Source organism: Pteropus medius, unplaced genomic scaffold (genome assembly GCF_902729225.1).
Source record: "Pteropus medius unplaced genomic scaffold, Ma_sr-lr_union100, whole genome shotgun sequence".
Lineage (NCBI taxonomy): Eukaryota > Metazoa > Chordata > Mammalia > Chiroptera > Pteropodidae > Pteropus > Pteropus medius.
In genome coordinates, this window is record NW_024344240.1 from 7307194 (window position 1) to 7323740 (window position 16547).

The 16547-nt window shown below is 34.6% G+C and overlaps 1 protein-coding gene across 1 annotated transcript in view; it reads right to left on the reverse strand.

Moving 5' to 3' along the window:
- RP1 (RP1 axonemal microtubule associated) overlaps positions 1 to 16547 on the reverse strand; it is a 330366-nt gene that overhangs the window by 77820 nt on the left and 235999 nt on the right. The window contains 2 exon segments of the mRNA XM_039868930.1: positions 4054 to 4099; positions 4101 to 4215. Coding sequence (XP_039724864.1) covers positions 4054 to 4099; positions 4101 to 4215 — 161 coding nt within the window.

The window sequence follows — 16547 nt, forward strand, 5'->3', positions numbered from 1 at the left end:
GTGGGCAGGACCATAAGAGCCAGCCTCAGGAATATAAATAAAAACAAGAATATTTTATCCTTTATATAAAGTGTTTTAATTTTTAACTCTTTAAATCTGTACAATAACATTGTAAGGTATTATTGTACCCATTTTACAAAGGAAGAAATTAAAAAGCTTAGAAATGTTACATGGTTTATCCATATTTCCTTAGATAGTAGAGGTCAGAGTTGGAACTAAAATATAGGTCTTCTAATTCCTGCTGATATAAATTGTATTTTAAATGGCATAAAAAACCTATTCTGCATTTTATTCTAGGAATATAAAGGATATTCAAATGATTGTGAAAGTGCCCTGTGAGCTCGTAATAAATATTAAACCTATTTATTTACAAAATTAATTGACTTCATACGATAGTAAACTAGAAACAAGAAACTACTTTCTAGGAGTGAATGCTTTAGCCACTAACTTTTCCCAAACAACAGAGAATACTATTTAGTGTTTCAATTTGCAAAAATGCAATAAAAATTTCTGGACAGGTTTATAAGTAAATAATAACTGTACAAGGTACATGGAATGTCTTTATGATGCCCTCAAGGTGAGAATAACCACAAAGAAAGTTCAACAATAAATGACTCAGGAAAGAGTAGCAAATATTTAACAAATTCTAGCAAAGTCATTTTCATTAAAATTTCATGTTTTCAATAGATTTATGAGTATCTAGTCTATGTCAGTCAATGGATAAGATTCAAGATTTAGCAACTCAATGAGGTCCAGCCCCTGCCTACACACTGTAAACTTTCTGCTATAATTGACTCTTTCCTTTGATTTTTGTCTTTATCATTTTTCTGAGGATCTCTCATTCCCTTCAGCTTAGCTCTCAGTGACATTTCAGGTGCTCTTATAAGACTGACGCTATAGCCTATGGATGGTAACTATCAAAATTGTTATAAAGTCTGACATCACTTTGTAAGCCCCTTTTTGAAGTTAGAATCTTCCTCTACTTTCTATACCATCCTATAATCAAGTTCTCCTTTAAAATCTATGATTGGGTCAGTAGAATATTATAGTTGACCCATATTGTCGCATATAACATGAACCAGTTACAAAGGAAAGTTTTCACGGTTCTGACAGTAATAAGATAGTCAATGTTTCAACTCCACTTGGCTGGTGACTCTTAAACTTCTTGGATTTGGTCACATGATATATCGTAGACTCAAAGTCACATTTACCTTGGGCCAGTTCTTACTTATCTTCAGCAGATTATAGAAGTCACAGCCACAAATAGGAGATTTAATAGAGGAATAGATATTTCAATAAAATAGAACAAAATGTAATAAAGATAAAAAGAGGTTGAGAAGGACTTCTGGAATGGTATGTTGAGACCCTCCATAAATCCATTTCTTCATAGAAACAATGGCAAACATTACTGAAATCAAATTTTCAAAATTTCTGGAAATTAATCAAAGGCTTGCAACAATCTGAGGAGCATTTCATTCAATGAAAACTATGAACCTTGGTAAAAACAGAATGGTTTGTGCATTATAACTTGATCTACCTCTATTTCTCTCCCCAGCTCCACCATATCCATAAAACCCAGCAACTTTCCAACCATAATAGCTGTGAAAAGTAGCAGGAAGGCAATCTACACCCAGGCAACATAATCTAACCATTGGAAGCCAAAAACGAGGGTAGAATCTTGAAAGCAGCAAAAGAAAACAATTCGTCACATACACGATGTTTTCAATAAAATTAATAGCTGACTTCTCATTATAAATCATGAAGGCCAGAAAGCAGTAGTACTACTTCTTCAAAAAGCTGGAAAAAAACATTGTCAACCAAGACTTCCATATGCAAGTTAAAACATTCCCAGATTAAAAAACAAACAAACAAACAAACTGAGATTCATCACTAGTGGAACTTTCCTACACCAGAAGGACACCAGAAAGGACACCAGACCATCAAAAAAATTAAAAAAATAACCCACAAAATGGGAGGAAACATTTATAAGTCATATATGTGATAAAGACTCATTTCTAAAATATATAAAAAACTATTAAACTCATTAGTAAAAAGATAAATAGTCCAATTAAAAATGAACAAAGAATTTGAAGTGACATTTCTCTAATGAAGACATATAAATGCCCAACAAGCACAAGGAAAGATGCTCAACCTAATTAATAATTAGAAAAATACATACCGAAATCACAATGAAACATCACTTCACATCCACTAGGATGGCTACTATCAAAAGATAGACAATAACAAATTTCTGTGAGAAGGTAGAAAAATAGGAACTCTCACACATTGCTCATGAGAATGTAAAAATAGTTCAGGTATGTTTGAAAACAGTTTGGCAGTTACTCAAAATGTTAAACATAGGGTTACACTGTGGTACAGTTATTCTACTCCTAGGTATCTACCCAAGAGAAATGATAAAATATCTCTACACAAAACCTGTACATGAATATTCATAGCAGCATTATTCATAATAATTATTCATTTTCACAGCTGAACGGTAGAAATAATCCAAATGTTTATTAACTGATGAATGGATAAAGAAAATGTGATCTATCCACACGATGGAATATTATTTAGCCATAATAATAATAAAAAAATTACTGATACAAACTACAACTTGGATTAACCTTAAAACATTATGCTAAGTAAAACAAGGCCATACACAAAAGACTCCGTGGTATATGATTCTATTCATATGAAATATTCAAAACAAGCAAATATATGGAGATAGAAAATTTCTGGTTTCCTAAGGCTAAAGAACAGGGGATTGGAAAGTTACTGCTAGTAGGTATGTGCTTTCTACTGGAGTGATGAAAATGTTCTAAAATTAGAGTGTGGTGATGGCTGTACAGCTCTATGAATATACTAAACACCGTGAATTATGTTTAAACAGGTGAATGTTATGATAGGGCAATTAGATTTCAATAAATCTCTTTTAATAAAAAGGTAAGAAATAAAGATATCTTGCATATATCCACAGTCACATACTATAACTTGCAAAGAGGTACTGAGAAATTTTAATTAAAAGATATTAAACCCTATGTACAGCAGAAATAAATACTATGATTTGGGGCGTGTAGTAATAATTTAATAACAATTAAAATTTACCAGTTGTTTACTATGTCCTGCCAGGCACTGTGCTATAAACTAGACACTTTTATAAAGTACTTTGTCAGAACAGATCAAAAGTATTCCTACTTCTCAGAATTTATCATAAGGAAATAAGATAGCTTTGGTTAGAAAAAAGAAAAAACTAAGGTCAAAAATATGTTAATTACAGCATTATTTTAATAGTAAAAACCTAGAAGCCATTTAAATGTCCAACAATAACAAGAGTGTTTTATTTACCTATGGTAAGTGAAATGGTAAGTTTCATATGCTCAATATTTAACTCATACAAATTATAATTAGGAAGACTATATGGCTCTTTGCATAAATAAGGGGCTACAAATGGTTTATATACTACAATATTCATAGCAAATATTTACTGAGCATTTCAGGCACTGCACTACACACTTTATATGAATTGATTCATTTAATCCTCATGATAACCCTTTCGGGTACAGGCTATAGAGGCACATAGCCATTGAGTAACTTGTCAAGGTCACCATGCTAGGAAGTACTAACATCAGCATTCGAATCTGGTCCATCTGCCTCCTCGGACTATGTGTTAGGCATTAACCTGCATCACTTTTCCATCATAGCATCACACTCCACGGATATGAACAAGGACAAGAAAAGATACTCAAAAAGGGAAATATTTTGACTTGATGTCAGGATTAGAAGTAAATTTTTCCACTCTAATTTTTAAATTTTCTAAGGTTTATATACTTCATTGTCTTTGTGCAAATAAAACATAGGGAAGAAATGAAAATTTTTATATTTCTGTTATTACTCTTGTTTCCCAACTCCCTTAGGATAAAAGATTCCATGTTTACCAAGAAAATGCAATATAAAGGCAATACCAAAACAAACAAAAAACTCACTGCTCTATTTTAGGGAAAGTATATCATAATATATCTTAGCAAGCAAGCTACAGTGTATCAATTTTACCTTGAATATATCTGTACTGTTAGGGTTAAACAGTTGGTGTTTCCCATCCCAAAATAATCGAACCTGATTGTCTTGCTTGTCCACAGACATAAAGGGATACTGTTGCCGTGGTGCCGGCATTGTCAAGATCCCCAGTGACAACAGTCACCTTCCAATCTCCTTCTGCAAAGGAAGGAGGAAATCAATATGAAATTGTGGAGGAAAATCACATTAATATTAGGAAATGAGGAATTCTACTTAATCTACTTAGTTGTGAAATGACTAATTTGTGAAATCAAGAAGTGTTAAAATAATTGCTAATCATGGACTCTTTTTGAAACTAGCATGTGGAAAGTTTTAGAAATATTATAGCATTTTAATTACAAAGCAAATAAGCAGTGGGCTTTTCAGAACAATAGATATTTGGGGCAAAAATGTTGAGTTGGAGGCATTAAGTTATAAGTGGCAGGAAAATTCGAGAATTTATTTAGGCATCACTGTCAAATTTTTGGATGGGAATGGGTGATAGATATACTGATATTCCAACACATTAGGGCATTATCTGTATCAGGAAATGCCCTGTCAAGTTGGGGCTAGTAACACAGTCTTAGAAAAATCACAGTGGAGATGTGGAAGACCTTAAAATGAAGCAAAAAATGCTAAAAATTTTTCCAAGAATAATTGTTGGAGTTCCCTTAAAGGTTGGCATGAACCAATAAGTAGGAGTAAAGTATTATATATATAGGACTTAGCACAAGGAGTTGAATTGGGAGAAGGAGGATGTAGATAAGATATATTTGAAATAGAGAAAGACAGTGTGTCATATAAGCAGCATGGATCACTGAGCTTCCTGCTGTGGTGATGCTGGGAGCACTGGAAGGTTCTGACAAGCAGAGCATGACAGAAGACAACTTTTAAAAAGATCTATGACTTGTTCTATGATTGGGCGTTGGAAAGATAAATTGAGATAGTATTTATTTTATCATTTTGTGTACTTTGGAAAAACTATATCATCAACCGCACACAGTAAAACCTTCTCATGCTGATCCCACACCACACAGTCAAGCACAGCAAAAGATAAAGTCCTCTCAGCTAGAACACTACACAGGGCATGCAACTCTGCTCATCATAGGCTTTCCTTGGATTGCATGGGCAATTTAAAGCTGTCTTTATTGTTTTTTTTTTCAAAGATTCTATAAACACATACTGCCTTGTGAGTATTTTTTCACATTTACAAATGAAAGACTTACCACTATTCCAGACGCCTGAGTTCTCAATTACGTCTCCACTAAGATGCCATCTTTCTTTTTAATACATAATACTACTCTCCCCCTTCCCCAGTATATCCGCAAAGAACATTTGAGAATCTCTACTTGATTTAATAAAACTTGCAGCAAGTAAATTTTGCATAATGTTACATTTGATAAAAAGGTGGAACTTAAGCCTCAGTACTAAAATGCAAAAGGAGGGGCACAACTCAAAGAGGTGTACTCTGTACTGTACCTTGTAACCACTTTGCTCTGAGGAATTTCAATTCATGTGGAAATATGAAACATGCAAATTCCAATTCATAAAACATGGAAATTTAATGGAAACATGAAACATGCAAATTTCTATTTCAATTCATGTGGAAAATAGAAAACATGCAAATTTCAAATTATAATCCATTGAGAATCTTATTACGATATTAATTCTTACAGAAAGATTTTCACCTGTTCTTTGATGCACAATTAGAGAAGTTGAAGAATCTCTTTCCTCTTTTTAGATCTTCATTTCTACTTAATCCTTATCGCCTTCCTCTGACTTCTGAGCTGGCCTTGGGATTTTCATATCATGCTATCATGGTGAGAGGGACAGAAATGACTTTGAACATAGCTTGGATATCTTATTTACTAAAAAGAGACAAATAGCAATGAGCTATTGACTTACATCATACTCCTGTATTCTTCCCTTTTGGAATTAGCATGTTATCACGACATAGCTTTAAGGTGGAGTAACTAATAAAATGTCTTCTGTGATAATTTTTGTTGATTTTCACATTTTCCTGGGCATAATTTTCTTTCTTACTGCTGGAAAAAAATAAGTATTTTCCAATATTTTCTATAGTATATTTTTTAAGTATTATCATTTACCTTCTCTTAGAATGTCTTACTGGAAAGGAAACATGATTGAGTGAGAGACGTACACAGATCTCTCCCCTTAAAACAACAATAAGCTGAACTTCTAAAACTCAACAAAAAAACACCCAAACTGCACACCCGCATGTCTGAACGTGGAGCTACCGCAGGTCAGAACTCCAGGTGTTGGGAGGTGGACTGGGAGAAATAAAAAAGCTGCCTCTTGCAGCCTCCAGTGGTCCCCATAAGAGGAGGGGGAGGGGAGAAGGAGCGGCGAGTTCCCTGAGCAGTTCTGCCTGGGAGAGTTTGTGAGTTCCACACAGCCAGCAGCAGTGCTCGGTCATCAGGGCAGAAAGCAGAGAAGCGGATGGCAGAGAAACAGCAGGTGATTTTTACCCGCTGCGGTTGCAAAACCGAGGCTGAGCCACAGCCCTTAACCCCTAACCCAGAGGGTACCTCTCCCCATACCCTCCGAGATGGATCACCGCAAAACCCAAGGGGAATCTGAGCAAATACTATTGAAACTGTTGCTAATACTGACAGGGAATGAAATGGGAGGTAGCAATCATGATTAAATATGTATAAGAAAATAAAAGCATTAGATAAAGGCATTATTAAGGCTTTACATAAAGCAGGGATCCAAGAGGCTTAGACACTACCTACCAAAAACCAAAAGAAAAGCACCTTCTTTGCAGCAGGCTAAAGAAAGACCTTTATATAATAAATCTTCTTTCTGGAAAAACAAAAGAACACACTTCCATTAATGCCCAGGCAGAGACATAGTTCATTAAACTCCATGAATAATCAAGGTGACAAGCCATCTCAGAAAGAAAGAGAATGCTCCAGAAAATGAGCTTACAGACATAGAAATATGTGACTTAAATGACAGAGAATTCAGGATGGTACTTCTGAAAAATCTCGGTGAGTTCCAAAAAGAATTATATCAACAATTTCAGGAACTGAAAAAACAACTAGATGAGCAGAGCAAGGAGATCAAACCCTCAAAAAGAACCAAATAGAACTTCTGGAGATAAAAAACACACTACAAGAGTTGAAAAATAAAATTGCAAGCTTGGGAAATAGAGTCAACCAAATGGAGGAAAGGATCAGTGACATTGAAGACAGAAATCTAGAAATAAATCAGAAGAAAGAAGAGAGAAACCGAAGAATGAAAAATAGTGAAAGAGAAATAGAGGAACTAGCTGATACCATCAGGAGAGGAAATATAAGAATAATGAGCATTTTCGAAGGGGAGGAAAAGGAGCAGGCATAAGAAGGCATTTTCAAACAAATAGTTGACGAGAATTTCCCAAATCTAAGAAATGAGCTGTAGCTTGGAATTCAAGAAGTCAACAGAACACCCAATTATCTCAACCCAAAAAGGCCTTCACTAAGACATATTGTATTAAAATTATCAGAAATCAACGACAAAGACAGAATTCTCAGTCCGTCAAGTAGAAGAAAATGGTAACTTAGAAAGAAAACCCATTAGGTTATCCTCAAACTTCTCAGAGTAGACCTTACAAACCAGAAAGGAATAGAATCAAATATTTAAACTATTAAGTGAAAGAAACTATCAGGCTAGAATAACGTATCCAGCGAAGCTCTCCTTTAGATACGAAGGAGAAATTAAGACCTTTCCAGACACAAAAATTTAGGGACTTCTCCACTACGAGGCCTGCACTACAGGAAATACTGAAAAAAGTCAGCTCACCTAAAACAAAAAGACAAAAAAAAAAATCCATAATTAGGAGTAAAGTGACTATCAGGCAAATAGAAGCAAAGGAGTGCAACCCTTACTAAGAACAGGGCATTATTAGCTTAAATAATAAGAGAATTGTTATAACAAGATAGTAATGAACGTTCAGCATACATAGGGACAAATTGAGACAACAATGACTGAAAAGAGGAGGATTCAAGGATCTAAATTCACAAAGGGGAATGGAGATAAGGCACATGCAGAAGAAAATGGACGACTGTATATATATAGCTATCCTTTTCGTAATCGTAATGGTGACCACACACAGAAGATTCACAACTGAAGTATATAACATAAAACAAGAAGAACCAGAGGGAAAACTCACAAAAGCCAACCAAAATAAAGAAAACATAAACACAAGGACAAAAAAGCAATGGAAACACTGAGCTACCAGAAAGCAAAATATAAAATGGTTAAAGAAGACCTCATATATCAATAATCACCCTAAATGTAAATAGACTTAACTCACCAATAAAAAGGCACAGAGTGGCAGAATGGATCAAAAATCAAAACCCAATCATACGCTGCATTCAGGATACACATCCAGCTCCAAAGACAAATATAGACTCAAAGTGAAAGGGTGGAAAATGATATTTCAAGCAAATTGCATTCAGAGAAAAGTGGGAGTAGCGGTACTAATATCAGATGAAATAGACTTCAAAATAAAAAAAGATAAGAAAGATACCGAGGGATACTTCTTAATGATAAATGGAATCATGCACCAAGAAGGCATAACACATATTAATATCTATACTCCCAATCAGGGAGCCCCAAAATATGTAAAGCAATTACGAATAGAACTAAAGGAAGAAACAGACCAAAACATTATCGTAGTAGGGGACCTAAATACCCCACTGTCGGACATGGACAGATCATCCAAACAGAAAATCAATAAGGAAATAACATCTTTAAAAGACACCTTAGACCAACTTGACGTAATTGACATTTACAGAGCCTTCCATCCCAAAACAGCTGCTTATACATTCTTCTTTAGTACACATGGAACATTCTTAAGAATCGACCACATACTAGGACACAGAGATAGCCTCAAAAAATATAAGAGAGTTGAAATCATACCAACCATATTCTCTGATTATAATGCATTGAAACTAGAGACCAACTGCAAAAATAAATCAAAGAAGATTTAACACCGATTCTCCTCAAACTCTTCCAAAAAATCAAAGAGGAGGCAATACTTCCCAACACATTTTATGAGGCCAATATTACTCTGATACCAAAACTTGGTAAAGATAACACAAAAAAACTACAGACCAATATCTCTCATGAGCACAGATGCAAAAATCCTAAATAAGATACTAGTGAACCAAATACAGCAACATATTAAAAAGATTATACACCGCAATCAAGTGGGCTTCATCCCAGAGGCACAGGGATGGTTCAACATATACAAATCGATTAATGTGTTACAATACGTAAACAAATTAAAAAATATGAATCATATGATCATATCAATAGATGCAGAAAAATTCTTCAACAAGATACAGCATCTATTTATGATCAAAACACTTCACAAAATTGGCATAGAAGGAAAGTACCTGAACATAATAAAGGCCATATATGACAAACCCTCAGCCAACATTACACTTAATGGTGAAAAACTAAAGATCTTCCCTCTAAGATCAGGAACAAGACAAGGCTGTCCACTATCGCCACTGTTATTCAATATAACATTGGAGGTCCTAGCGAGTGTAATCAGACAAGAGAAAGATATAAAATGCATCCAAATAAGAAACAAAGTAGTCAAACTGTCACTTTTTGCAGAAGACACGATTCTCTATATAGAAAACCCTAAAAACTCTATAAGAACACTACTAGAAACAATAAGAAAATACAGTAAAGTTTCTCGATACAAAAATCAACGTTCAAAAATCCATAGCATTCTTATATTCTAACAATTAAGTGACAGAAAAAGAAATAGAAAAAATAATTCCTTTTAAAATTGTAACAAAAAGAATAAAATACCTAGAAATAAATCTAACAAAACATGTGAAGGACCTATATAATAAAAACTGCAAGACCCTATTAAAAGAAATTGAAGAAGATACAAAGAAATGGAAAGATATTCCGTGTTCTTGGATTGGTAGAATCAACATAGTTAAAATGATCTTATTACCTAAAGCATTATACAGATTTAATGCAATCCCCATCAAAATACAATTTTTTAACGAAATAGAACACAAATCATCAGATATGGAAGCACAAAAGGTCCTGAGTTGCCAAAGACATCCTGAGAAAAAAGAACGAGGCTGGAGGCATCACTCCGCCCGACTTCTAATTATATTACAAAGTGACAGTACTCAAAACAGCAGTACTCAAAACGGCATGGAATTGGCAGCAAAACAGACATACACACCAGTGGAACAGAATCAAGAGTCCAGAAGTAGACCCATATTTATATGGGCAAATACTTTTTGACAAAAGAGCCAAAAACATACACTGGAGAAAAGAAAGCCTCTTCAATAAATGGTGCTGGGAAAACTGGAAAGCCACCTGCAAAAGAAAGAAACTAGACTGCTGTCTATCACTGCACACCAAAAGTAACACAAAATGGATTAAGGACCTGAATATAAGACCTGAAACAATATAATGCATAGAAGAATTCATAGGAACTATACTCAAGGACCTTGGACTTAAATAAGATTTTATGAATTTGACCTCCAAGGCAAGGGAAGTAAAAGCTAAAATAAATGAATGGGTCTACATCAAACTAAAAAGCTTCTGCTCTGCTAAAGAAATCGTCAACAAGGTAAAGAGATAACCATCCAAATGGGAAAATATGTTTGCAAGCAATGCCTCCGATAAGGACCTTATATCCAAACTATACAAAGAACTCATACAACTCAGTAACAATAAAAAAGCAAATGATCCACTCGAAAAATGAGCAGAGGATCTGAACACTTCTCCCTAAAGGACATACAAATGGCCAACAAATATTTGAATAGATGCTCAATATCACTAGCTATTAGGGAAATGCAAATCAAAACCACAATGAGATATCATCTCACACCTATTAGAATAGCTATAATCAACAGGACAACTAATAACAAATGTTGGAGAGGATGCAGAGAAAAAGGAATCCTCATACACTGCTGGTAGGACTGCAAATTGGTATAGCCATTATGGAAAACAGTAAGGAGGTTCCTCAAAAAACTAAGAATTGATCTACCATATGATCCAGCAATCCCTCTGCTGGGTATTTACCTCGAAGACTTGAAAACTAATATCAGAAAAGATATTTGCACACCGATGTTCCTAGCAGCATTATTCACAGTGGCCAGGGCATGGGAGCAACTGAAGTGTCCTATGATAGATGATTGGTACATATATACAATTGAATATTACTCAGCCATAAGAAGAGTTGAAATACTGCCATTTGTGACAACGTAGATGGATCTCAAGATAATCATGCTAAGCAAAATAAGCCAGACAATAAAAGTAGAAAATCACATGATATCACTTATATGTGGGATATAAAACTAAAATCAACAAATGGACGGGACAAACAGAGACTCATGGACATGGACTACAGACTAGTGCTTACCACCGGGAAAGGGGTGGATGAGGAGGGAGGAGGTAGACAGGGTAAAGGGGGTCAAATTTAGGGGCATAAGAACAGGGCGAACTGGGTAAAGGGATCAAATATATGGTAGTTGAAGGAAATTGGACTTTGGGTGGTAAACACATAATAGAATATACAGATGTCAAATTATAATGTACACCTGGAAATTATATAATTGTATTAACCAATGTACCCCAATAAACTTAATTAAAAAAAATTTTTTAATGTCTTACTATCAAAAATAAAAAAATGTTGGAATAGTTGTAGAAAATAACATAAAGGAACATTCTGAGTCTATATTTAAATTTAAAGTTCTACGGTCTTGAGAAACAGTTTATTTTTATCAGAGATAAAAAAGTTTACATTCATTTATTATATGTGTCACATAAGAGCTTTTACAAATAATTTTCTATTGTGAGACTTTCATCAAAAAATCAAAACAACATAAAGTGATACAGTCTGTCTATACAAGTTTCTCTTTTTTTTTTTCTGTTCAACCCCAAGGAGTCATACCAACAAATATCCTCTTTAGAAACTCACTTCTATTAATTAAAAAATCCCAAAGGAAGAAAGAGAATTTCATGTCATCAAAGTTGAAATATTTATCATATATTTACCAGTGTTTTCAAAGGTTAAAAAAAAGTTTCCTCATTATGAAATAAGCCATTGCTTATAATCCACCTCACTCTGTCCCACTTTATTTTCATTTTGTTGGCTCTTGAGCTAAAATTTGGGAAGATGCTATACCAGTGGCTTCCATTTGAAGAATTCCTGCTATTGAAAAAAATTTTTCTTGGAGAGTACATCCTAATAGGTTTATTTTTGTGTCCGTGTGTTAAAAACGTTTTAAAAGTAGTGTAGATATATTCTGTGATCTCTAAATAACCCATAATAAATTTAGATTTCTTGTCAATAATGAAGTAAGGTTTAACAGAACTTTCACATTAGCAATAAAAAGTATGTGCTCTGCAGAATACAAAATTAATATACAGAAATTCATCACATTTCTACATACTAATAATGAACGATCAGGAGAAAATCAGAAAATGGTCCCATGTATCATTGCACCCAAAAGCATAAAATATCTAGGAATAAATTTAACCAAGGAGGTGAAAGACTTACACTCTGCAAACTATAAAGCATTGAAAAAATGAATTGAAAAGGACACAAATAAATAGGATATACAGCACTTATGGGTTTGAAGGATTAATATCCATAAAATAACCATACTACCCAAAGCAATGTATAGATTCAATGGAATCTCTATCAAAATACCAATGGCATTTTTCTCAGAACTAGAATATATAATTCTAAAATTTATACGGAATCCCAAAAGACCACATAGAGCCAAAGCCATCTTAAGAACTAAGTTGGAGGTATCATGCTCCTTAATTTCAAACTGTACTACAAAACTATACTAATCAAAACAATATGGTACTAGCACAATAAACTGACATATAGATCAGTGGAACAGAATAGAGAGCTCAGAAAGAAACTATTACTCATATGATCGATTAACCTTTGACAAAGGAGACAAGAATATACAATAAAGCAGTGTTGGGAAAAATGGACAGATAAATACAAAAAAAGAAAGAAACCAGACCAGTCTCTTATACCATATGCAAATAAACTCAAAATGTATTAAAGACTTGAATATAAGACCTAAAATCATAAAACTCCTAGAAGAAAGCATAGGTAGTAAACTATTGACACCAGTCTTACTAAAATCTTCATGGATATTTCCCTTTTAGCAAGGGAAACAAAAACAGAAATAAACAAATAGGATTTCATTAAATTAAAAATTTGCACAGCAAAGGAAACCATCAGCAAAACAAAAGGGCAACCTACTGAATGAGAGAATATATTCGTAAATGATACATCTGACAAGGGATTGATATCCAAAATATATAAGGAACTTATGCAACTCAATTACAAAATAATAAATAATCTGATCAAAAAAATGAATAGAAGACATGAAAAGATACTTCTCCAAAGAAGACATACAAATGGCCAACAGACATATGAAAAGTTGCTCAGTAACACTAATCATCAGGGAAATGCAATTCAAAACTTCAATGAGATATCACCTCATACCAGTCAGAATAGTTATTATCAAAAAGTTAACAAATAATGTGCTGGCTAGGATATAGAGAAAGGGGAAAACTTGTGCTCTGCTAGAGGGACTAAAAATTGGTACAGCCACTATGGAAAACAGTATGGAGATTCCTCAAAAAACTAAAAATGGATTTAACATAGACCCAGAAATTTCACTTCTGGGCATTTATCCAAAGAAAATTAACACTAATTTGAAAAGATAAATACACCCTATGTTCACTGCAGCATTATTTACAATAGCCAAGATATGGAAACAACTTAGATATCCATCAATAGATGAACGAATAAAAATAATGATACACACACACAATGAAATATTACTCAGCAATAAAAAGGAATGAAATATTGCCTTTTGCAGTGACGTGGATGGACCTAGAGGGTATCGTGCTAAGTGAAATAAGTTAGAGAAAGACAAGTACCGTATGGTTTCACTTATATTTGGAATCTAAAAAATTAAACAAACAACAGAAAAACAGACTCGTAGATACAGAGATCAATCTGATGACTGCCAAAGAGGAGGGGCATGAGGGGATGGGTGAAAAAGGTCAAGGGAAATATAGCCAATAATATTGTGATAAGTTTGCGCAGTGGCAAACTTAGTGTGGTGATCACATTGTAAGGTACATAAATGGTGAATCATTAAATTGTACACCTGAAACTAGTATAATATGATATACTAACTATATTTAAATATGAAAAGTAAAAATAAATTTAAAAATTTAATATATGTGCTGTTATTTGTCATTTTTATTTAACTAAGTGCAACCAGTCTAGATACAATTAAACTAGAAAATCCTGAACATAATGATACAATGCTATGCCATCAACTGTGATTCAATTAATAATTGTTGACCAGCTGATTTATAGATATTGTGTCCATGTTATGTACAAGCATTGTTATAGATATTCGAGAGGCTCTCTATGGAGCTATATGAATTGAATTATTAAATCAAACTAAACGAAGTTTATAGATCTTACCTAACACCAAGTTTACTGATGATTTACTAGCATGCCATAGACTAGATGTTCTTTCTTTGGAGAAATCATAGACCAAGGTTTGGCAAAACATGATGGCCCACTGGCCAAATCAAGACTGCTGCCTCTTTTTGTAATTAAAGTTTCACTGGAACACAGCCATGCTCATTTGTTTATGTTCTATCCATGACTGCTTCTGTGCTACAAGGGCAGAGTTAAGAATTTGCCACAGAGACCATATGATCTGCAAAGCCTAAGATGCATATTATCTGTCCCTTTATTATAACAGTTTGTTGACTCCTGCCCTAGACAACCAATATAACCCATAAATGTTCCCTCCAGTCTGCATTAGAACGTGTGCTAGTTGAGAGCTAACATGTGAGATTTAAACAATGCACACAGAGCTATTAAACCCCATTGATTTTCCAGCTTATGTAACCATTCCCAGTCATGCTCCACCAATCATAAATGCCAGGTTTCTTTCCAATAGGCAAGCTAGACAAACCAGGCATATCCTGCTATGTCAGATTACATTATTTTAAAAAGTCCTCACTGGTATTTTCCAACCCACTTGCTCTTTTGCCCTGTGACCATTTTACTGCTCTATTAAGAGGTGGAGTCTGTTTTCCCTCCTTTGAATTTGGGTTGCCTGTCCAATACAATGCAGTACAAGTGACATTCTGGAACTTCAGGGTTTAAGTTGGCCTGGGTCTGTTAGAACATTCCTTTTTGCAGCCTACGGGTCATGCTGTGAAAATGAAGGTACATGGAGAGGCCTCGTGTAGGTGGGTGACTTCCCGTGAACTCCCAGTCTCATCAACTGGCAGCATGGGTGAGTCAGCTTAGAGCTCCAGGCAGCCATATCTTCAAAACTCTCCAGCTGGAGTACTGACTAAAATCACATGAGAGTTTCCAAGCAAAAATCACCTAGCTGAAAGGTAAAAGATCATAATAAATTATTGTTTTGAGTCACTCAATTTGGGCGTGGTTTCTTGTGCAGCAGTGGAAAACTGGAATAGCTACTGAAAGCATTTCACAGATAAGAGCTCTCTATTAACTTTTTACTTAAAAATACCATTAGTGTTTTTTACCAGGAGGTCTAATTATTAGTATGTATGCCACGGGATTTGACTGAGACATCTCTTTCATTTCCCAGGTAAAGGAAAAAAACAGATTGCAGGCCTGCTGTTAACCTTTTCCTTTCCAAAATTTTCTTATTAATTGGAGGTTTATTTTCAAGAAGGAACATATGAGTTTTTTTGGTGAACAAAGTCTTTATAGCCAGTGAAGTGGAATAGCTCTTCCTTAAATCTTAACATTTTATCTTTACTTTATTCTGTGCAGAATTCTGTTACAGGGGTTGCATGCATTTCACTTTATAGCTCAGAAAATTGACCTTGTGTTTGAATATAGAAACATCTGTGTCTAGACATATTTTCAGTTACTTGGCAACTGCCCACTGAATATAGTACTCAAAGAAATGTAAGGAGGATGCATGCAATTTAAGCTCTTACCACGTAATTGTTAGTTCAGCATGCTGAGAGAAAAACTCCTTAAAGCCACCTGCCTTGTCACCACAATGCGCAGTAAAAACTGTGAAACAGGTATGCTTTGCCTGATGACACACCAGACAGCAAGCGTATTCCAATGATGCTCACCTTAACAGAGCAGGGCACAGTTAAATGCAGTGAGAGTGACAAAACCCACCACGGTTCTGCAAATTGTAACCTCCCACTGCCCTGATTATAATCGGAGGTAGATTGAGATAGTGTACGAAGACCATTATAAATGAAATGTGTGTTTGATTCTCACTCAGTGAAGAGGTTGAGTGTTGTGACAGAGAAAGATGGAGAAATGCAGGGGAATTAGGGAAACAAAAGTCCTAAAGTTAACCAGTTTCGCCCTCTCTTCCGAAGGCTAGTGAGGGTCCTCCAGGCTCCAGGTGGTGAATCCAAGAATTCCTTCTATC